General features: G+C 66.3%; 6 protein-coding genes across 19 annotated transcripts in view; 3 read left to right on the forward strand and 3 right to left on the reverse strand.

Moving 5' to 3' along the window:
* The window catches only part of MAPK8IP3 (mitogen-activated protein kinase 8 interacting protein 3), a 46,935-nt gene extending 44,054 nt beyond the window's left edge, over nt 1–2,881 (forward strand). For 6 of the 8 annotated variants that reach the window (XM_057315522.1, XM_057315523.1, XM_026484929.4 and 3 more), the window contains 6 exons: nt 142–313; nt 398–511; nt 671–709; nt 882–1,061; nt 1,170–1,319; nt 1,392–2,881. In XM_057315522.1, coding sequence (XP_057171505.1) covers nt 142–313; nt 398–511; nt 671–709; nt 882–1,061; nt 1,170–1,319; nt 1,392–1,513 — 777 coding nt within the window. In that variant the 3' untranslated portion in view covers nt 1,514–2,881. Of the gene's footprint in view, nt 1–141; nt 314–397; nt 539–670; nt 710–881; nt 1,062–1,169 lie in introns of all 8 variants that reach the window. The other 2 variants (XM_057315520.1, XM_057315521.1) reach the window with 1 other exon arrangement.
* NME3 (NME/NM23 nucleoside diphosphate kinase 3) lies at nt 2,817–4,017 on the reverse strand. 2 transcript variants are annotated; one of them, XM_026485012.2, is made up of 5 exons: nt 3,819–4,017; nt 3,607–3,737; nt 3,406–3,507; nt 3,215–3,319; nt 2,817–3,122 (listed from the first exon to the last, which is right to left on the reverse strand). In XM_026485012.2, exons 1-5 carry the CDS (start codon nt 4,015–4,017, stop codon nt 2,817–2,819), a joined length of 843 nt encoding a protein of 280 aa, XP_026340797.1. The 2 variants fall into 2 exon arrangements, with proteins under 2 accessions (XP_026340797.1, XP_026340798.3); XM_026485013.4 differs by having other exon boundaries at nt 2,917–3,122; nt 3,207–3,319.
* A 30-nt stretch (nt 4,018–4,047) lies between these two features.
* On the reverse strand, nt 4,048–5,203 carry MRPS34 (mitochondrial ribosomal protein S34). The gene is made up of 3 exons (XM_026485024.4): nt 4,844–5,203; nt 4,712–4,754; nt 4,048–4,617 (listed from the first exon to the last, which is right to left on the reverse strand). The coding sequence occupies exons 1-3, from the start codon at nt 5,162–5,164 to the stop codon at nt 4,322–4,324; spliced, it is 660 nt and encodes a 219-aa protein (XP_026340809.1). The 5' UTR covers nt 5,165–5,203; the 3' UTR covers nt 4,048–4,321.
* On the forward strand, nt 5,030–8,328 carry EME2 (essential meiotic structure-specific endonuclease subunit 2). Of its 3 annotated transcripts, none has more exons than XM_057315524.1 (8): nt 5,030–5,535; nt 5,708–5,844; nt 6,145–6,237; nt 6,713–6,819; nt 7,103–7,196; nt 7,375–7,490; nt 7,666–7,855; nt 7,933–8,328. In XM_057315524.1, the coding sequence occupies exons 1-8, from the start codon at nt 5,286–5,288 to the stop codon at nt 8,101–8,103; spliced, it is 1,158 nt and encodes a 385-aa protein (XP_057171507.1). In that variant the 5' UTR covers nt 5,030–5,285; the 3' UTR covers nt 8,104–8,328. The 3 variants fall into 3 exon arrangements, with proteins under 3 accessions (XP_057171507.1, XP_057171508.1, XP_026340763.1); XM_026484978.4 differs by lacking the exon at nt 6,713–6,819 and adding an exon at nt 6,843–6,934 and having other exon boundaries at nt 5,032–5,535; XM_057315525.1 differs by having other exon boundaries at nt 7,666–8,087.
* Nucleotides 8,329–8,391: 63 nt separating this feature from the next.
* SPSB3 (splA/ryanodine receptor domain and SOCS box containing 3) lies at nt 8,392–13,576 on the reverse strand. The gene is made up of 7 exons (XM_026484980.4): nt 13,481–13,576; nt 12,854–12,991; nt 10,170–10,353; nt 9,885–10,072; nt 9,687–9,789; nt 9,465–9,590; nt 8,392–9,269 (listed from the first exon to the last, which is right to left on the reverse strand). The coding sequence occupies exons 1-7, from the start codon at nt 13,508–13,510 to the stop codon at nt 8,914–8,916; spliced, it is 1,125 nt and encodes a 374-aa protein (XP_026340765.1). The 5' UTR covers nt 13,511–13,576; the 3' UTR covers nt 8,392–8,913.
* Nucleotides 13,577–14,346: 770 nt separating this feature from the next.
* Nucleotides 14,347–18,446, forward strand: NUBP2 (NUBP iron-sulfur cluster assembly factor 2, cytosolic). 4 transcript variants are annotated; one of them, XM_057315527.1, is made up of 8 exons: nt 14,538–14,641; nt 15,970–16,088; nt 16,165–16,363; nt 16,746–16,829; nt 17,103–17,257; nt 17,392–17,502; nt 17,646–17,715; nt 17,905–18,446. In XM_057315527.1, exons 1-8 carry the CDS (start codon nt 14,623–14,625, stop codon nt 18,048–18,050), a joined length of 903 nt encoding a protein of 300 aa, XP_057171510.1. In that variant the 5' UTR covers nt 14,538–14,622; the 3' UTR covers nt 18,051–18,446. The 4 variants fall into 4 exon arrangements, with proteins under 4 accessions (XP_057171511.1, XP_044235076.2, XP_057171510.1 ...); XM_044379140.3 differs by lacking the exon at nt 16,746–16,829 and having other exon boundaries at nt 14,539–14,641; XM_044379141.3 differs by lacking the exons at nt 16,165–16,363; nt 16,746–16,829 and having other exon boundaries at nt 14,384–14,641; nt 15,970–16,164.
* The last annotated feature ends 186 nt before the right edge of the window (nt 18,447–18,632 follow it).

Here is an 18,632-nt window from a genome sequence, read left to right on the forward strand (position 1 = left end):
GGGGGCAAAGCAGGCACCAGAGCGAAGGTTGCAGTGAGCTACACGGGCCTCACCGTGACCCCGCGGCCATGGCGGGTCCAGAGCCCCCCCCCCCCGACGCCCCCCTACCACCCCATCGACGCGGCTGCCACGACCCCACAGAAATCATTCGACGCCCACCCGCGGCGGGAGAGCCAGGTGCGGCAGCTGGCGTGGATCGGCGACGGCGTGTGGGTGTCCATCCGCTTGGACTCCACGCTGCGGCTCTACCACGCGCACACCCACCAGCACCTGCAGGACGTGGACATCGAGCCCTACGTCAGCAAGATGCTGGGTGAGGGGCTGCGCCGGGCTCGGGCGTCAGGGCAGGGAGGGCCCGGGCTCCAGCCGTGCCGACCCCTCCCCCTCCTCACCCCAGGCACAGGCAAGCTGGGCTTCTCCTTCGTACGCATCACAGCCCTGCTCATCGCGGGCAACCGCCTCTGGGTGGGCACCGGCAACGGAGTGGTCATCTCCATCCCGCTGACCGAGAGTGAGTGCCCTCCCGACATCTGCACAGGTGGGGGTGACTGGGGGTGGGGGGCACACTCTGCCAGCCCACGGTCCTGAGGATGGGGGTGCTGCCTGCCCTGTCCCGCCCCTCCCGTGACTTCTCTCCTCTCCCTTCCATGCTGCGCCCCTCACCTCCCAGCCGTGGTCCTGCACCGAGGCCAGCTCCTGGGGCTCCGAGGTAAGTCCGGAGCCCCCGCCTCCCACCCTTACAAGGCAGCCCCCACCTGAGATGCCCTGTGGGCTGAGGCTGGCCTTGCCCCTTGGCGGTGGGCACTCACGCACTGCCCTTGCCTGCTGGAAATCTAGTCTCCTACCCGGGCTCAGGCCCTGCGGCCCTTCTCTCTCTCCAGCCAACAAAACGTCCCCCACATCTGGGGAGGGAGCCCGCCCAGGGGGCGTCATCCACGTGTATGGCGACGACAGCAGTGACAAGTCGGCCAGCAGCTTCATCCCCTACTGCTCGATGGCCCAGGCCCAGCTCTGCTTCCACGGGCACCGTGATGCCGTCAAATTTTTTGTGTCTGTGCCAGGTGAGGGGCCAGACCCCCTCCTGGCCCGGCTGCGGCATGGCCTTCCCTCCGGGAGCCCGTGTGGGGGGTGCTGGCGGCCCGGCTGACACCCCTGTGCCCCGACGACAGGGAACGTGCTGGCCACTCTCAACGGCAGCGTGCTCGACAGCCCGTCCGAGAGCCCCGGGCCCGCCGCCCCAGCCTCAGACGCCGAGGGCCAGAAGTTGAAAAACGTGCTGGTGCTGAGCGGCGGGGAGGGCTACATCGACTTCCGCATCGGTGAGTGGGCGCTGCCCAGGGTCCTGGGATCCCCACAGGGCCGTCCCCTCACAGCGGCCGATGTCTGTCCAGGGGACGGAGAGGATGACGACACAGAGGAGAGCGCCGGGGACGTGAGCCAGGTGAAGCCCCTGCTGTCCAAGGCAGAGCGCAGCCACATCATTGTGTGGCAGGTGTCCTACAGCCCCGAGTGAGGCTCCGGCCTCCACCGCCCCGCCTGCCCGACGCCGTGTACATACAGCCCCACCCGCCTGCCCGCTGCCCGCCCCACAGGCAGCCCGGCGCCCGCCCCTCTTATAACCTCTCAACCTGCAGCTTTCACCTTAGGGCCGGGCCTCCTCGAGGGCGGATCACAATGCGGGTCTGGCTGGGAGGGCGGTGAGGGAGCGGGGTGGCACCCTCACCGGGAGGGGAAGAACCTCTCAGACAACGGCCCCAGCAGCTTCTGGCTGGACCCGGTCCCAAGTTCTCATGTCCTGGGGGTACTTGAGGGCCAAAGCAAGGCAGCATCCTGGGGTAGGTCGGGCTGGGAGAAGGCCCTGTGGAGGGCCCCCAGCTGCACCCTGGGACCCCCCCACTTCCCTCACTCCGAGGACCCCCCAAGGCAGGAAGCAGGGACTTCAGCCCAAGTCTTCCCAGCCAGAACCCACCTGCCTTTGCCTGCTGCCTGAAGGGGTGGTAGGGAGCCGGCCCAGCCACAAGCCTTCCCTGGACAACCCCCACCCACACCCTCATGCCTGCCCCGGGAATTGGCATGGAAACACGTAGCCAGGCTGCGTAAGGCAGCTGCTTGAGAAGATGGAGACAGATGCCCTCTTCCTGCTCACCCCGTGTGCCCGGCTCTCCCTGGCTCCCCCTGGGCAGAAGACCCACCTGGTAGGAGTCCTCCCCCTCCCAGATCCCCTAGGGTGGAATTTCTCAGGCTGCCAAGGCAGGCCCAGGCCTCAGGAAGAAGGGGAGGCCCCTGGCCTCTCCTGGGGTCAGTCCTAGGACACAGGCTGAGCCTCCGGGTGACAGGGGGGCACGTGGTCCGGGGCCTGCCTCCCAGTCTCCAAGGAGCCCGGCTCCCAAGACACACTATGAAGTGCCTAGGGCTGGCAGTGTGGCCTGCTCCCTTGAGGGCAACTGAAGACAGCCTGCAAGGGCTGGGGCAGGAGCTGCCTCCAGCGGGCTCTAGGCGTGGATGCCTGCCGGCTTAGCAGGGTGCCGCCCTGGACTGCACCTCCCTGACCTGCCCAGGTCCAGGCCTTACTCCTGCTCGAGAGGCCCTGCTGCCCACCCACCTCCCACCAGAGAAGCACAGATCTGGGGCAGCCACCCCACGAGCCCAGCCAGCCACCGCCACAGCCACGTGCAGCTGCAGGCTTCTCCCCACCACCCTGCCACTCTCCACTGTGATGTACGTCCAGTCCCTTGTCTGTTCCCACGGGGCCGTGAAGTGACTCGGGGGCTAGCCGGGTGGGTGCAGCTGGGGGAAGGGGCTGGGTGGTGATCCCCTCAGGCTTTGGCCCTGCAAGCGAACCCACGTATCCGCTCTGTATGTAATAAATGTCTTAACATCGTAGCCCCGTGTCCCTGGGTCCAGACCAGCGGGAGGTTAAGGATTTGCTTCACTTTACTGTGCAAAGAAATGCTGGTCAAAGCTGCGGGCCAGGGCGGGCTGCAAACAGGAGGGGCCGGAGGGGCTACTCGTACAGCCAGTGCCCGGCGCTGTCCTCCCAGCACAGCAACTCGTCGCCGCGGAACCAGAGCGCGATCTCGCGGCGGGCGCTCTCCACCGAGTCGCTGCCGTGGATCACGTTCCTGCGGAGAGCGCGGGAGCGCCGCGTGAGCGCCGGCGGCCGCTGGGGCGTGGCAGGGGCTGGGCGCGCGCCGCTGCGGCCTTACTTGCCAACCTCGACGCAGAAGTCCCCACGGATGGTGCCGGGCGCGGCGTCGGCCGGGTCGGTGGCCCCGATGAGCGCCCGCGAGGCGCGCACCACGTCCAGCCCCTGCCACACCTGCGCGCGGGCCGGCGGGACTCAGGACACCGGCCTTGCGTCGGCCCCGCGCGCCCGCGCGCCCGCCCTCCCGCGGCCGCACTCACCATGGCTACCACCGGCCCCGAGCCCATGTAGTCCACCAGCCGGCCGTAGAAGGGACGCTCGCGCAGCTCGGCGTAGTGCTCGCGCAGCAGCTCGTCCGAGGCCTGCGGGGGGCCGGGGTGGGGACGGGCCGCGCGCGCCGGGGTCCCCGACCGCCGCCTCCCGCGCCCCGCCGCCGCCCCCCCTCCCCCGCGCGCCCTCACCTGCACCAGCTTCAGCGCCACCAGCTTGAAGCCCTTGCGCTCGAAGCGCCGCACGATCTCGCCCACGAGCCGCCGCTGCACGCCGTCGGGCTTCACGGCCAGGAAGGTGCGCTCGTGCACGCCGGCGCAGGCTGCGGGGACCCGCGGGGTCGGGGCGCGTCAGGCCCGGCTGCTCCCCCACCCTACCCCCCGCCCCGGCCCGCGCCGCTCACCAGCCGGGAAGAGGTGGGCGAGCACGGTCAGCAGCAGGCACAGCATGATGGCGGCGGCGGCGCGGGCGGGGCCTGCGCTTAAAGGGGCCAGACGGCAGCCGCCCAGGCATCCGCATCCCTCGGGCGCCGCGGGGCCGGGCGCCCCACGGGGTCGGCTTCTCCTCCCCAGCCCCGCGGACAACCGGCTGTGGCTGCCCATCCCCAAACTCCAAGAAAACCACAACCAGGCCACTGGTTCTGCCTTTATTCGCGCGCACACGGTTCTCGGCTGAGTCTGGCAGCGGCCGCACGTAGGGGGAAGCGACCCGCGCTGGGGCTCCGCGCTGCCAGCCCCGCCACCCCCCGCAGCTCCCGCTGCCCGCTCGCCCACAGCAAAGGCGCGAGGGGCAGGGTCTGGCTCCACGTCCCCAGGAGGCCGTCCCAGCCGCAGCCCAAAGGCGTCTTCATTCACAAACCGGGACCCGGCGCTAGACACCGGTCGCGCGGCCACCCCGTGCTGGCATTTAGACCGGCGTTGCCTTGGCCTTTCTCTTCGCCTCCTGTTTCGCAGGGTAGTCCCAGGGATCCGCTCGGATCCGCTCCAGATGCAGCATAGGCTCCTCGGTGCTGGCGTCCCCCTTTTTTTGCCGCTCTGCTAGAATCATTGCCCGGAGGAGCGGCGGGTAGGGCACGCAACGCGGAGCGTCCTCGGGTGGCGCCGGCGTGAACGCGGTGAAGGCCGCCTCCTCGTGCTTGGGCACCAGCCGCCAGTCGTGGTACATGGCCTGCCCGATCTCCCGGGCCTCGCTCTCCGTCCGTCCTGGGAAAGAAGGCCGGGGCTGAGCGCACATGCGCTCGCGGGGCCGGCTATGGCCGGCAGCCGGGGGGGCCCCGCCCCGTCCCCAGCGCCTCACCTTTGAAGGTCAGCAAGCCCCAGGCCTTTCCGTGCTCCAGGTTCTGCAAAGCAAGCGCACAGGGCGTGGGCTCGGGGCGCGCGCTCGCCCCCTCCCCGCGGCCGGGGCGCCGGGGAAGCCGCGCGCACGCACCTGCGCCGTGTAGTCGGGCCGCACGCGCGTCAGGCGCCAGTAGCACGGCTCGTCGTGCTGCCAGAGCCAGGACTTGCGCGTGACCAGGCGGCCCAGGCCGAAGAGCGGCAGGCGGCCGAGCAGCTGCAGCAGGGTGCTCTCCTGGCGCACGTCGGCCCAGGCGCGCGCCGGCAGCCGGCGGCCCGAGTGCGGCCGCGTCAGCGTCTCGTAGTCCAGGGCGTACCGCTGCGAGTCGCGCGGCCGCTCTCGCTGCTCCCGCAGGGCCCGCACGCGACGGGCCAGCTCGGCCACGAGCCGCGGCCGCACCTTCTTCGGCGCCATAGTCGGCGCCCCGCTCGTCGGTGCACCGACCGGAAGCCGCGCCGCCGCCGCCGGAAGTGGCCGGTGTCCCGCGGAAAGGCGTCCGGGTGCGGCCGAAAGCCGAGTGGAGGCCGGGTCGGCGATGGCGCGGGAGGGCTCCCGGAGGGCGGGGTGCTCGCGCCAGGCCGGGGCCCGGGGCGGGGGGCGGCGGCGGCCCCCGACCTGGGAGGTCTCGGACTCGGACGGCGAGGGCCCCGCCGGCGCAGAGGCCCGCGCGAGGGCCCGAGGGCCGGCGGAGGAGCGCAGGGCGGCGACGGAGGAGCGCAGGGCGGCGGCCGAGGCGCTGCGGCCGGAGCAGGCTCTGCGGCGCGTGGCGGTGCGCGTGGACCCAGGTGCGGGGAGCGCCGGGGGCGACGGCGGCACCTCCGAGCCCCCCCCCCCCCGGAATTGGGTCGGTTTCCTAGCCGAGCAGCCGCGTGGTCTGCAGGCGGCCGGGCCCAGGCCGGGGGTCGGCTCTCCGCAGCCAGGCCGTGCTGACAGCCGTGTCCCTGCGGTCCATCCCAGCCCTTCTGGAAGATGCTCGTGCCAGCATCCTGCTGGAGGCCCTGGGCGCCCTGGGCTGTGAGTACCACCTCGAACCGCAGCGCCCGGCCCGGAGCCTCAGGTGGACCAGAGCGAAGCCGGACCCTTGTCCCTGCACTGTGAGTGTCCTGAGGCTACAGAGTGCACCCCTGTCCTGAGTGTTTGCTCCCCATAACTTCACATAAGCCTGCAAGTGTTGCAGACCAGTGAGCTAGAAGCAGAAACGCTGAGGGGGTGCTGGTGAGTTGCAGGGCTGGTGTCTGTGGACCTGAACTGGCCTTGCACTTGGCCGGGGATGGGATGTGGGTCTTCTGTAGAGCAGTGTGGGCAGGGCCTTGGAGCCGCTGGGGTGCCCAAGGCAGGGCCCTAGGGCTTGGGAGGTGGAGGGTGGGCAGCAGTGTCTCTGGATGTCCCCACAGGTGCCTTCGGAGGTGTGGGGTGCAGATGAACAGGACCTCCTTCTGCTCCTGGAGCCCGAGGAGTTTCTTCGGGGCATCGTGCAGCTGACCCAGGTGCTCCGGGGGGTGGGGCAGGCAGTAGTCCTTCTCCACACTTCTCGAGGGGCTGGGCTCCTTAGCCTGGGGGAGCTGCTCTGCCAGGAGAGAGGGGCTGGATGGGGTGTGTGCGTCAGCCCCCCGGGGTGCAGTCAGCAACCACTGAGATGTGGGTGGGACGGGGAGCCACATGGGTTCTTGGCCTGGGAGCAGCTGGGGGCCGCCGCTGGAGGGTAAAAGCCAGGTTAAGGAAGGTTCTCTGGAGAGCCGCGTGATAAGGCAAAGGCGTTAGGTTAGAACCTGTGTGGATCTCCATGTTTGTGGTTTAGCATTTCTCAAGTACGTGCCGAAAGTTAGGCCGATGACGGGTTGGGGTGCAGAGATAGAAATAGTGGGTGGGGGTTCAGTGCTGCTCTTCCAGGTGCCTGGGAGGTGTTGGGGGTTTTCATAGGTCTCTTGACCTTGTGGGAAGCACACAGCTGGTTTCCAACAGGAGTGGACTGGGCGGAAGAAGCCTGTTTCCTTCTCTCCCCGGGACCACTGGGTCACTCCCAGGCCGGTTTCTCTTCTGTCTGCTGCCTGCTGCAGCCGCAGAAACAGGTGTGTTAAACCTTGGTTTGCAGACTTGTGGCCTATCTTGCTCTGTGCCCTGGATCTGTCCTGAGAGCTCTACCAGCGCCCATCTGGCTGTCATCGGGCTGGATGCCTACCTGTGGTACCAGTCACTCTCATGCCCTTACTAGGCCTGGCTGGGGTACGGGAGTTCAGGGGAAAGGTAGTGGTGGCTCTGGGGGCTGCTGTGATATGGCTAACTCCCTTCCTTGGGGGGTTCAGGGGCAGTAGTGGGGTATGGGGAGTCAGAGGGACGGTTGCCTCTGCTCAGGTCTCCCCAGCCCAGCAGCCAGGAGAGGCGGCAGCGAGAGAGTCCAGCGATGGCCCATGCCCCAATGGCACTCAGCTGGCCCCAGGTGGAGGAGGTAAGGGCCTGTCGGGTAGGGTGAGGTGCTTGCCCTTGGTCCTAGCACTTGGTCCTGGCTGCTCTCCAAGGCCCTGCAGCCCCGGTTTTGGTCCCGGAGCAGCACGTGCGGTTGGTCTGAGCTGTGTCCCCTCCTGGGGTGACCTTGTCTGACCCACACCCTGGGCTCACCTCCTCAGGCCCTGGTACTCCTGCAACTCTGGGCACATGTGGATGTGCTGCTGGTGGACTCTTGGCAGGAGCTGAGTCAGCATGTGTGCGCCTTCACCAAGGCCCTCGCTCAGCGCCCCTTCAAGTGCGTGACCCCCACCCTGACCGGTGGCTGTGGTTGGGGGAGGGGACAGGGACACCTGGAGGGGGGTGGGAGCTCTCTGGTCTCTTTGGGAGCAGAGAGGGCTGAGGGCTTTGTGGAGCCGGGAGAATGGGATACTCTGAAGACCTGAAGCCTCTAGAAGCTTCCCTGTTTGCAGGCGGTACCGGGAATCCCGTGCCTTTTCCTTCTGTGTGGATGGGCGCTGGGCAGCCGGCGAGCATGTGGCAAAAGATGGCACAGGGCTGCGGGGGGTCTGGTGGCGGCAGATCAGGCAGTTCCACCGGGTCAGCCCAGCCATGGCCGATGCCATTGTCACCGCCTTCCCCTCCCCCCGCCTTCTGCAGCAGGTGGGTCCCCCGGCACCCCTCCTGGTGTGGAGCCAGGTCCCCAAGAGCTGCTGTGCTTATCCCCGTGCCTGCTCTAGGCATACACGAGCTGCAGCACGGAGCAGGAGCGCCTGGCCCTCCTGGCAGACCTCCCCGTGAAGACGGGCGACGGTGTGCGGCCCCGCAGGGTGGGGCCTGACCTTTCCCGCCGCATCTGCCTCTTCCTGACTGCCACCAACCCTGAGCTCCTGCTGGACCTGGGCTCCTGACCATGCCTGGGGGACAGGAAGGGACCCTGTCTCACAGGCTAGCAGGACAGAACGTGGTCCACCCCACGCAGGGTCTGACTAAGTACCAGGGAGAGGGAACAGGGCACTGCCCCTGGAGCGGGTGGGAGGGCGCAGGGTGGCTGGAATATTCCCGGGTAACTGGGATGGGCAGGAGAGGAGGGGGTGAGCTTCCCCTGCCCTGGGTCCTATACACACTGGCCATGGAGCCAGGGCCCAGTTGCGGGGGGGGGGGGGTCAGGAAGGGAGCAATAAAACACCAGTCATGGGGAGACTTGGGGGGTGACACTTTCTAAGAAGCAGTAAAACAAAGTCTCGAGGGAGGAAAGAGAATTGCGCTGTCTCTCCTGGAGAGTGTTGTGATGCCACGAGGCCTCGGCCCCGACTCCTTTCATCCTGCCACCATGGAGGCCTTACGTAAAGTCTAAGTTTATTACGGTCACTTCAGTCTGGGACGGGAGAAACAGCAGCTGACGACATGCAAAAGCAAGTGAAGGGAAACTCAAGGCCGGCGGCAACTGCGTGGGCCGCGACTAGCGGCATCCTCGCGGGCGGCGGCCTCAGCTCCTGGGCGGCCTCCATGCCCGCGGTCGGTCCAGAAGAGCCAGGGTAGCCGCTTCCACACACGGCGCAGGAAACAGATGCTCTCGGCCACGGAGTCTGTCCCAGCGTCAGGTGGGCAGGGGCAGAGGGGCAGATGCCAAGACAAGACCTCGGCCCGAGTGCTCCCTCTGGAGCCCGGTCGGAAGGCAGGGATGGAGGACGCAGCCGCTCGGCCCGGGAAAACAGTTTTCACGGGGAAAGGAGTTCGGTCCGTCGGCAGCGTTTCCTCTGGTAGTGCCGGGTCTCAGGGCCACTGGCGTTGGCCGTGTCCTTGGGGGAGGGTGTGGGGGGCTTGCGGCGGCCACAGCTCATGCTCAGGACCCAGCCCAGCTTGTGGCGCAGCACCTGCTTGAGGCCGGGCGGCAGGGGCAGCCCCTCCAGCGTGTCCCCGGAGTCAGGCCACAGCTGGCGCAGCCGATAGCAGCACAGGTACTGCAGGGAGGTGATGCTGGCGCACGAGCGGATCACCTTCATGCTGCTCTTGGCTGCCGTGGAGCACACCATCGGGTAGAACTTCTTGTTCTGCAGCTTGGTGGCCGCCACGCCTGGGGGAGCCGGGAGCACAGCCTGAGCCCCGGCGTCGTTCCTGGGGCGGTGCATCCACCCCTCACACTGCCCCGCCCTGGGGAACCCCAGGACCTCAGGAGTCTGTGAGACAGGCTTCCAGGAAGCCTGGGGGCTCCCCCGGGGTCTGCGGTCCACACCCTGCAGGCACAGGTCAAGGTCACGGCTGCCCTCACCTATGCACTTCCTGTTCTTGAAGAAGGTGAGCGTCCCGTGCCAGGTGTCCAGGTGCACGCCGATGATGGAGCCCTGGCCGAACCTCGATGAGAAGCTCATCTTGTCGCCCTTGTGATGGAGGAGCCCTGGGTGGGGGGGGCAGTGGGATGGGGTGAGCCCTGCTCCCTCAGGTTACGTTGTCCCCCCACCCCTGTCCTGCCTGCCCTCAGGGCCCTGCGCACCCGTGTAGGAGAGACCCCAGCTGTCCTCGTCTCTCCCGAGCAGACTGCAGAATGTGTGGTGGTACTTGTCCAAGTCCACGTCTGACGTCCCGATGCCCACCATCTGGGAAGAGCCGGGCGGGCAGAGGGGGTGTAGGGCCTGGGCACCTGGGGTCACACCTGCCAGCCCCACCCCCCACCAGCCTGCTGACCACTGACCATGTCGGTGCCGTAGACCGGTGAGGTCATCTTGATCTCCCAGAAGTGCTGGCCCTCCCCCAGCTCCTTGGTGCCCCTGATGGCCGCCGTGCCACAGCTGTACTCCGTGTGGAAGTTGACTTTCCGGTTGTCACAGCTCAGCAGAGTGGCCGAGGATTTGTTCAGGTCGTCCCACACCCAGTCAAAGTCTGCAGCAGCAGAAGAGACCAGGGCTGGAGGTCATGCAGGCCAGGCTCACCCTCCCCCCCAGCCCTGGGTCCTCCCCCCCCCCCCCTCAGTTCTCACGCTCGTCCTCCTCGCCACAGCGGCAGTCCTTGGCCTTGCCACGGTGCACCGTGTGCAAGTTGCTGCAGAAAGAGGCCTCGCTCTGGCCGTCACAGTCACAGAAGGACTCCCCGGTCACGGGCACGGCGCTGGGGATGGGCGGCGGCAGGGCCGACAACTCGGGGTCGGAGTCTGAGTCACTGTGCTGCGAGAGAAGAACTGGCTGCTCCCGCCTGGCGCACCCTCTGCCCTCCGTCCTGACGTCCGCCACGTGCGGGTCAGCCACACCGATGCCCCAAGGAAGCGGCTGCAGATTTGGCCTCAGAGGGCTTCCCTGGGTCTCCTGCTCACCGTCAGCCCCCACCCTTGCCCAGCACCATCCCCCCAGTGACCCCGATACCTCCTCTGGTCTCCTGGGAAATGGGCTCAAGGGCTCCACCCCATCTCCGCACAGCCCTGGGGTCACTGTGCGCCCCGCTGACAACCAGCCAGGTGGGGCTTCCTACTCCGAAGTTTCTCCTTTGGGCCGCCTGAAGCAAGGGAGCCCCAGGACGCAGTCTGTGGTTGACCCAACAGAGGCAGCCCGGCTCTCCGCACAGGGAGCCTGTAGGCTCCAGGGGGCCCCTCACAGTGGCAGAGCCCCTGCACCTGTCCTGGGCTGTGGCCCTCTGGTCATCCATGGAATGGGTCTTAACCCACAGCACAGGGCCCCAGAGCCCCGTGCTCCCACGTCCACACATGAAGCTTCTGCCGCAGGAAGACATTCAGTGGGGACCTGGCCCTCTACCCGAGGGGCCCAATCCTCATGGCACGTGTTCCACGTCTCCGGGGCCTGACTGTGGCCCAGAGCCAGACCCTTCCTGAAGGCCAGCCACGGAGGCTATAGGTGCTTTCTGTGCACAGACCCTGGGCCAACCTGCAAGGGGCTGAGGCCTTCCTGACCAGGCCCGGTGTGCAGATGGGCTCTATGTGCTGCTCTGGCAGCCCTCGCTGGCTGGGGTCCTGGTCAGGCTGCACCCTCCACCCCCTACTTTCCTGACCTCCAGGAGCTCTTCTCCAGAAATGCCGTTTGCATAGCAGGCCAGCCAGATCCGGGCCAGGGCCTGGCACACCTCAGCATCCTGCTGCTCTGAGTGTAAGGCCCACACCCCAACCCCCCTCACCACAGTTGTGTCCATCTGTCTCCTATGGTGGTGGCAGCCTCTGTGCCCCTAGACTGCACTTCAAAGAGGCTCTTTCAGCCCCTCCCTCCCATGCTGTGCTCCTGTTCTGATCTGCTTTCTCCCACTAGAACAGAGGCTGAAAAAACCTGCTCCTTGTTTATCTCCCATCACACCCAGGGCTACGGAGCAGCCACACAGAAGCCATGCAGCCGAGACTGAGCTACGGAGGCCAGAAGCCTCAGAGACAGACACCAACAGGAGATGGAAAGAAGGCCCAAAGCACCCCACTTGCATGGAATGCTGATCCCTCAAAAGCCAAGGAAGACCCATGCTAGTCAGAGGCAACCCCCTTCCCACTTTCTCAAGCGCCAGGGTCATAGACCTGAGCCAGAGGGCCGCCTGGCCAGCCCCGGAGCAGGGGGCAGTGGGTACACAGACCGCAGAACAAGCATCAGAGCTGAAGGGGGGTATGTGCTCAGGCCGACATGCTCACCCACACAGCCAAGGCCTCCAAGCCCATTAGGTGACAGACAGGCTACAAACATGTGTCACATGCTATGCCCTGGCCCCCCAACACCTCCTGCATCTTATAGCGATGAGTTGGCAAGGGAGAGACAGGCGGGAGAACAGACTGCTCAGGTCACGTGGTCGGGGGAGCTGGAGGCGGGGCAGGAATGCAGGCTGAGGCCTCTCTCTGGCCTGGGCAGGGAATTTGGGGAGGCCCTAGGAAGGGGCCCAGGACACTACCAACTCAGAGCCACCGCCTCCAGTTCTCCCCCCGGGCTCTGGCAGTTCCACGGGGCTCAGCCACCCTCACTCTAAAGAAGACACAGCCACTTCCTCTCAGGGCAGTAACACGGGGTGGCTATGACATGGCAGAGCCCAGTCACCCAATGATCACCCCTGCAGGAAGAAGCTGAGGTGACTCAGAGCAGAACTGAACCCCTGCCCTGGTCTGAGAGCTCTGAGAAGCCATCCACAGTGCCCACCACAGACACAGACACAGGCCGTGACGTCCGCCACGGCTGGGGTTGTCCAGCGAGGCGCTCTCGGACGGCAGGCAACTCGCACTATGGATCAAGAGCCCGGCTGCTCCTCTGACGGATCCCGGGCTCCTGGGCCTCCCAGAGCTCTGGAGCTGCTGAGTGGGGGAAGGCGCAGGTGTTCTGGTCTCTAAAAACTGGAAGTTCTCTTTCTACATCCACGTACACAAACATCAAGTGTATATCCGTACAGCAGAGAAAACGTCCAGAAGCACACACGTCAAGCTACTTTTGGACACCAGCTGGGTAAGCAGAATGGAGCTTTTGTTGAACTAACCAAAAAAGCAACTGCTGTGCCCCAGAAAGAAGGTGGTATCTGCCCTGGGGTCCTGTCACCCCAGGACCACGTGGGTCCTTAAACAGGGGAAAGGAGGGCCTGCCCGGCCTGTCCTCTGCCCTAGGGGGCATTTTTCTCTTTCAGTCCTGGCTCAGGCTCTGCCTGCCCTGGGTCGCTCTACCCCTTGGTCCAGCCACGTCCACCTCCCCCACTAGGACCTACCTGCCCGTCAGAGTCGTAGCCCCAGTTAGTGGTCCCTGCCAGAGCCACGGCCCGGGCATCTGCATCTCGGTGGGCTGCACTCAGGACAAAATGCCAGGCTCTGCTGCTCCGAGGGCGCCTGGCCATGATGGACAGGATCTGGAAGGAAACCCAGGTTCTGAGCGGAGAAGACATGAGAACCATCTTCTGCCAGCTGTGCCACCCCCATCCAAAGGTGGAGGCTCTCAGCCCTGCGGATGCCGAGCACGGGCTCTGGAACTCTTCCCAACCTCAGACTCCCTCCAGTGTGCAAGCACCTTGATGAACGCGAGGCACAGAGTGTGGAACACTGTCCAGAAGCCCATGACTCTCAAATGCATATCTCAGCCCCTGTCTGAGCTCAGCCTGACGAACCCAGCTGTCCCTCAGGCATCTCAAACCTTGTCTGGCTCCTCCTCTGTTGTTCAGCTTAACAAATGGCATTTCCAACCTCCCAGTTCCTCATGCCAGACCCATAGCAGTCACCCTGAACACCCCTTTCCTCCCTCGGGCGGTAGCCTGACAGCCCCACACGCCCAGCACCGCCTCCAAACCGTGTCCTGAACCCCTCCATCCCCGCTGCCACCCCGACTTCTAGCCACAACTCACCTTCACTCTGGCTCCTCCCACTTCACTCATTACAGCCAAGCTGACTTTTTGGAAACACAAATCTTAAAAATTTAAGCAAGTTTCAACCAATCTTGAAAGTCCTCGGCCTTGCATTATTAAGACAATATGCAACATCCCGCAAAACCTATCAAGTTCTCCGTGCTGCTCCAAGCCGCAAGGGCCTGGGTCCAGGTGCGAGCCCTTTCCTGCCCTTTGCTCGGCATGCCTCTCCTTCCCTGCATTCTCCCAGCAACACGCCGCCTTCGGGGCTGTCTCCTGCCTGGCTGTCACCAGGACCCAGAGCCCCGGGAGGCCAGGGGCTGCCCCGCGGTCGGACACCGGGCTCGCACGAGCGGCCCCCGCCCACTCCCCGAGGCGCCGCTCCCGCCCGCCCGGCGCAGGCGGCGGCCCCGCAGCAGCGCACGGCAGGCGGCGCGCTCCGGGACCCGGCCCGCACGGATCTCCGCCTCCGCGCTGTCGCGGAGACTGCGGCGGGGCCGCCCGCCCAGCCCCCGGGCCCCCCCGGCGCCGCCGCCCGCAGGAACAAAGGCGCGCCGGGGCCTCCTGCCGCCAGCGGTCCCGCCAGGCCAGCGGGCGCGGCGGCCGTGCGCGGCGGCGCCGGGAGGACCGCGGGGGGCGCGGGGTGCGGACGCCGCCCGCCACCGCTCACCTGCCACCGTTCCGCCGGGCGGCCGTGACCTACTTTCGGCTCCCGAGCGAGACGTAAACAATCCCCGCCCCGCAACCCGCCCCCCGCGCCGCATTGGCCCCGCGGCCGCTGGCTGGCGCAGCCGGGTGCTGGCAGCTCGGGGCTGCGGGCAGGGGGCGGGCCGCGCGGCACATGCCTCCTGCCGAAAGGTTGCTGGACCTGTCAATCCTGACTCCACATCCCCATTGGTCACCTCTCAAGCCGTCGGAGGGAGGGCCCCTGTGCCCATTGGATGCGGGGCGAGGCAGGGACGGACACGGAAGTGAGTTCGTTTCCGGTTCATCCTCGGCTCCGGAAACTGCGTGCACCTTACGTGAGAAGTGATTGGCTGAGTGGAGCGCGAGTGGGCCTATCAGGACGGCTAAGGGGAGGACGCTACACGGGGAGCGAGTTTGGGCGCCGCGGACGGGTGCTGTGCGGCGCCGCGGGCGGGATGGAGGCGGCGGCGGCGGGTGAGTGCGCGGGGCTGGCGGGAGCGGGAGGGGCCGGTCCGCAGCTGCTGGTCGCGGCCCCGGGTGTTCGGGGGAGCGGTCGTCGGCGCCCATAGGCCTCAGTTCACAGCCGCGTCTTGCTGCGCCCGGGGGCCTTGGTTCGGCGGCCTGGTTGGTGGCGGCAGAGCCGTGACTGGAGCGGGGGTCCCCGGAAGGGGAGCCAGAGCGCCGCGTACTCTTGCTTCTTCGTGGAAGTGGCGTTCCAGCAGGTGCGAGCGGGTGCCAGCAGGTGTGGCGTGCAGCCCCGGGGTGCCCTCGGAGACTGGCCGGGGGCTGCTGCTGGTATCGGTGACCCGGACCTGCTGAGAGCCAGGCCCGGTGCCCGTCTCAGCTCCTCCCCGCGAGGCGTTGGATGTGGGCTCCTTTGCAGCTCCTTTTGAGAGGAGGGTCTGCAGGAGGGCCAGGACCAGGGCGTCCTCTGTGGAACCTCCGCCAAGGTCCCGGGCTTGCGGGGAGGGTGATGGGGAGAGTAGCTTGTTGGAGGTGGGGCAGGAGTGCGGATGGTGAGGTCAGAGAGTACTGAGACCTGAAGGTTAGGGTCTTGCAGAGGGACTGAGGGTTGTGTGGGTGCAGATGGCAACCCTGGGGGTGGCAGGGGGTGGGATGGTATTTCTTCTGTGACATATTAGGCTCGTTGGAAGGAAGAGCCCAGGCAGAGTGGCCCGTGGCAGAGAGCTACAGTTGTTGGGCCTGGGGTGGCTTGGGGGGTAGCCAAGGATGGAGGTGCAGCCTGTGGTCGCCCTTATGTCCTTGGGGTTTAAGGCACAGTCTGAGCCAGAGAGGTGGGTTTGCGTCCATGTGTGACTGAGGCTTCAGGTCCCTAGAGCTCTAAGCGTCCCTCCTGAGAACTGGAGGCTAGGGCTGCCTTGAGTGCCTCTGACCCCAGGAGAGCGGTTGGACACCTAGGGATCAGACCCGGATCCTAGGAGTCGGGGTGGGGGCCGCCCCAGCACAGATGCACCTCACACCTGTCATTATAGCCCTGTTTCTCACTGGAATCAGCAGCCCCTCAGTTCACATCGCCCACGTGTGTGAGCGCGAGGGCGCAGTCACACACGTGCTCGCAGTAGAGAGGGCAGTTTGACACAGCCGCCTTCGGGGAAGCCACAGGTCTGGTCTGGGGTCGGCCCACTGAAAGACCTTCCACCTGGGGGTGTTTGCTTCTGTCGGGGCAAAGGGGCAGGTCTCAGAATTTGGGACATGGGAGTTGCTTGTGACCCTTCAGAGTGAGCTTCCGAGAGCATCTGGTGCGAAGGCAATTCTCTGCCCTTCTCCCTTCTTCTGACCAGAGCCTGGAAACCTGGCAGGTGTCCGGCACATCATCCTCGTCCTCTCAGGAAAGGGGGGGGTCGGGAAAAGCACCATCTCTACGGAGCTGGCCTTGGCCCTGCGCCATGCAGGCAAGAAGGTGAGCACCCCCACCCTGGCCCCTGCACGGACTGATCTCTGCTCCTGCCCCTCATGGACATCCTGCCTCCTTGCAGGTGGGGATCCTCGATGTGGACCTGTGTGGCCCCAGCATCCCCCGCATGCTTCGGGCACAGGGCAGGGCCGTGCACCAGTGTGACAGTGGCTGGGTCCCCGTCTTTGTGGACCAGGAGCAGAGCATCTCCCTCATGTCTGTAGGCTTCCTGCTGGAGAGCCCAGATGAGGCTGTGGTGTGGAGGGGCCCCAAGAAGAACGGTAACGATGGGGTGGGGGACGGCATAGTCAGCCTTCTTGCCTCTCCCAGCTGCCGCCGCGTGCTCAAGTAAGAGGTCTATTAGAGAGTCCCGCAGGAGCTGCAGGCCCTCCTCCCCAGGGTTCTTGGGTAGAGTTGGAGACCCCAATAGCCGGCTATTTCCAGAACCGTCCTGCTGCTCACCTGAGCGGACAGGCCCGCGTGGGAGTTGAGAGCAGGAGGAACCTCTGTGAGGCTGTCAATGACCCCATCCGTGTCCCGGAGCGGGAAGGGTTCTGCTGAGACCTGAGGCCACCCAGCCGGGTGGTGGGGCGCCGAGGCTGGGCTCTGGGCTCTGCACCAGCAGGCCCCACTAAGCCCTGTCTTTGGTGGTGGGAGGGACAGGCAGCAGGCTCGTGCAGGGGCTGCATGCAGGACGTGCTGACGCGGCCTGGGCGCTGCAGGTCACCTGTGCTGCAGAAGCTGGAGGTGAACCTGAGTCCAGGCACGGACACCCCCAGGAGGATCACAGCTCCTGGCTCAGGCCTGAGCGGGAAGTCTCGGGGGGCAGGGGTGGCCCCACAGCCGGGAAGAGAGGGGTGCTTGCGGGGCCCGTGCTGCGCGCCTCCCACTCTCTGTGAGGAATGGCTTGCTCCACTGTTGTTGGGCAGACCCGGGACCTGCAGAGGCCCCTCTGTGCGGGAGGCTGGCTGGAGGCGAGGGGCTCGCTGAGACCCCAGTGAGACCCCTGGGTCTTTATAGCGCTGATAAAGCAGTTCGTGTCTGACGTGGCCTGGGGACAGCTGGACTACCTGGTTGTGGACACACCACCAGGGACCTCGGACGAGCACATGGCCACTGTGGAGGCACTGCGCCCCTACAGCCCGCTGGGGGCCCTCGTGGTCACCACGCCCCAGGTACTGTGGGAGCGCCTTCGCGTTGCCCAGCCGTCTGTGCCCCCCCCCCCGGGGACCCGGCAGTGCTCCCTGCTCTTTACGCCTTGGGTGGTGCGCTTTGAAGTGGACCACTGTTCTCTGCTCCCCGGTCACAGGTAGTGTCTGTGGGGGACGTGAGGCGGGAGCTGACCTTCTGTAGGAAGACAGGGCTGCAGGTGGTCGGGGTCGTGGAGAACATGAGTGGTTTCGTCTGCCCACACTGTGCAGTGAGTCGTGGGGACTCGGCGGGCCAGCCCTTGCAGGACGCAGGGAAGGGAGGGTCAGGCTGTGGGTGGCAAGGACCCCCCTGGACCTGCCCCCCAAGTGTGTGGGAGGTTCCTTCAGGGGGCCCCGCACGTCTGTGTTCTAGGAGTGTACCAACGTCTTCTCCCGGGGAGGCGGGGAGGAGCTGGCCAGACTCGCCGGAGTCCCCTTCCTGGGTGAGCACAGCAGGGCCGCTCCGGGAGTCTGCGCTCCCTGCGCCCCGGGGGCATGAGATGGCAGCATCCAGCCGGGCTTGAGGGGTGCCCGAGGGAGCCAGGGGCGGGCTTTGGGAGCCCTGCATGGGGTGGGGCTGGGAAGCTGGCCCCTGTCCCTCACGGCCCCTCCCCTGCCCTCTCCCTTGGCAGGCTCTGTGCCTCTGGACCCTGAGCTCACGAGGAGCCTGGAGGAAGGTCGAGACTTCATCAGGGACTTCCCTAACAGTCCCGCCTTCCCCGCACTCTCCTCCATAGCCCAGAAGGTTCTGAGCCAGGCGCCTGCTCGGCTCTCCTAACCAAGGCAGCCCCTTCTTGCATCTCCCGGCCGTGTGCGCACAGACCTAAGCAGAGGCCGTGGCGGTGCAGGCGTCTCCCCACCCCAGGAGCCACATCGGTGTGTCAGCCACCGGCAGTGGGTGGTTCTGCCCGGTGGGAAGGTGTGGGTCTTGGCGGTGATGGCACATCCGCTCTTCCCGGCACAGTGCTCACATGCCCTGGACCCACGGCCGGGCTGCTCCTGGGAGCCAGGGCTCCACGGGGGTAACGAAGCTTGCGCGGCTGGAAAATCCCTGGGGCGTCCGCCGTCCTCAGGGCCACCCTGAGCGATGCTGGGGACAGCGGGGAGCGCCTTGTGAAGGGTTAGACTTGTTAACTTCAGAGGAACCCACAATTAAACGTGTTCCACTGCCGCAGTTATGGGTCTGATGCTTTCAGAGCGTCGTGCTCTGGTTCCACCAGCTTTGCCCCTTGACCCTGGCCCGTGGGCCCCTGCATGTGTTTGGGTCAAGTTTGAGCAGTGTGTGGAGGGCTTGGTGATGGTGGAGAAACACGTGGTGTTGGGGGAGGCTCAGCTCAGCGCAGCTGACGGCCCGTCCCCC

This window comes from Ursus arctos, unplaced genomic scaffold (assembly GCF_023065955.2).
Source record: "Ursus arctos isolate Adak ecotype North America unplaced genomic scaffold, UrsArc2.0 scaffold_2, whole genome shotgun sequence".
Taxonomy (NCBI): Eukaryota; Metazoa; Chordata; class Mammalia; order Carnivora; family Ursidae; genus Ursus; species Ursus arctos.

Coding starts and splice junctions, on each gene's coding strand:
- NME3 (XM_026485012.2), bottom strand. CDS start 4,017: ATGGGCAGCCACAGCCGGTTGTCCGCGGGGCTGGGGAGGAGAAGCCGA. Junction 3,508..3,606: donor TGGCGCTGAAGCTGGTGCAG/GTGAGGGCGCGC, acceptor GGCCCCCCGCAG/GCCTCGGACGAGCTGCTGCG. Junction 3,123..3,214: donor GTGGGGACTTCTGCGTCGAG/GTTGGCAAGTAA, acceptor CGCTCTCCGCAG/GAACGTGATCCACGGCAGCG.
- MRPS34 (XM_026485024.4), bottom strand. CDS start 5,164: ATGGCGCCGAAGAAGGTGCGGCCGCGGCTCGTGGCCGAGCTGGCCCGT. Junction 4,755..4,843: donor GGCCCGACTACACGGCGCAG/GTGCGTGCGCGC, acceptor CTTGCTTTGCAG/AACCTGGAGCACGGAAAGGC. Junction 4,618..4,711: donor GGGCTTGCTGACCTTCAAAG/GTGAGGCGCTGG, acceptor CTTCTTTCCCAG/GACGGACGGAGAGCGAGGCC.
- EME2 (XM_057315524.1), top strand. CDS start 5,286: ATGGCGCGGGAGGGCTCCCGGAGGGCGGGGTGCTCGCGCCAGGCCGGG. Junction 5,536..5,707: donor GGCGGTGCGCGTGGACCCAG/GTGCGGGGAGCG, acceptor GGTCCATCCCAG/CCCTTCTGGAAGATGCTCGT. Junction 6,238..6,712: donor GCATCGTGCAGCTGACCCAG/GTGCTCCGGGGG, acceptor GGTTTCCAACAG/GAGTGGACTGGGCGGAAGAA.
- SPSB3 (XM_026484980.4), bottom strand. CDS start 13,510: ATGAGTGAAGTGGGAGGAGCCAGAGTGAAG. Junction 9,591..9,686: donor CTGGGGTCTCTCCTACACGG/GTGCGCAGGGCC, acceptor CCCCCCACCCAG/GGCTCCTCCATCACAAGGGC. Junction 9,270..9,464: donor CAAGAACAGGAAGTGCATAG/GTGAGGGCAGCC, acceptor CGGCTCCCCCAG/GCGTGGCGGCCACCAAGCTG.
- NUBP2 (XM_057315527.1), top strand. Junction 16,364..16,745: donor GAGGGGCCCCAAGAAGAACG/GTAACGATGGGG, acceptor TGGGAGGGACAG/GCAGCAGGCTCGTGCAGGGG. Junction 16,830..17,102: donor CTGTGCTGCAGAAGCTGGAG/GTGAACCTGAGT, acceptor GGGTCTTTATAG/CGCTGATAAAGCAGTTCGTG.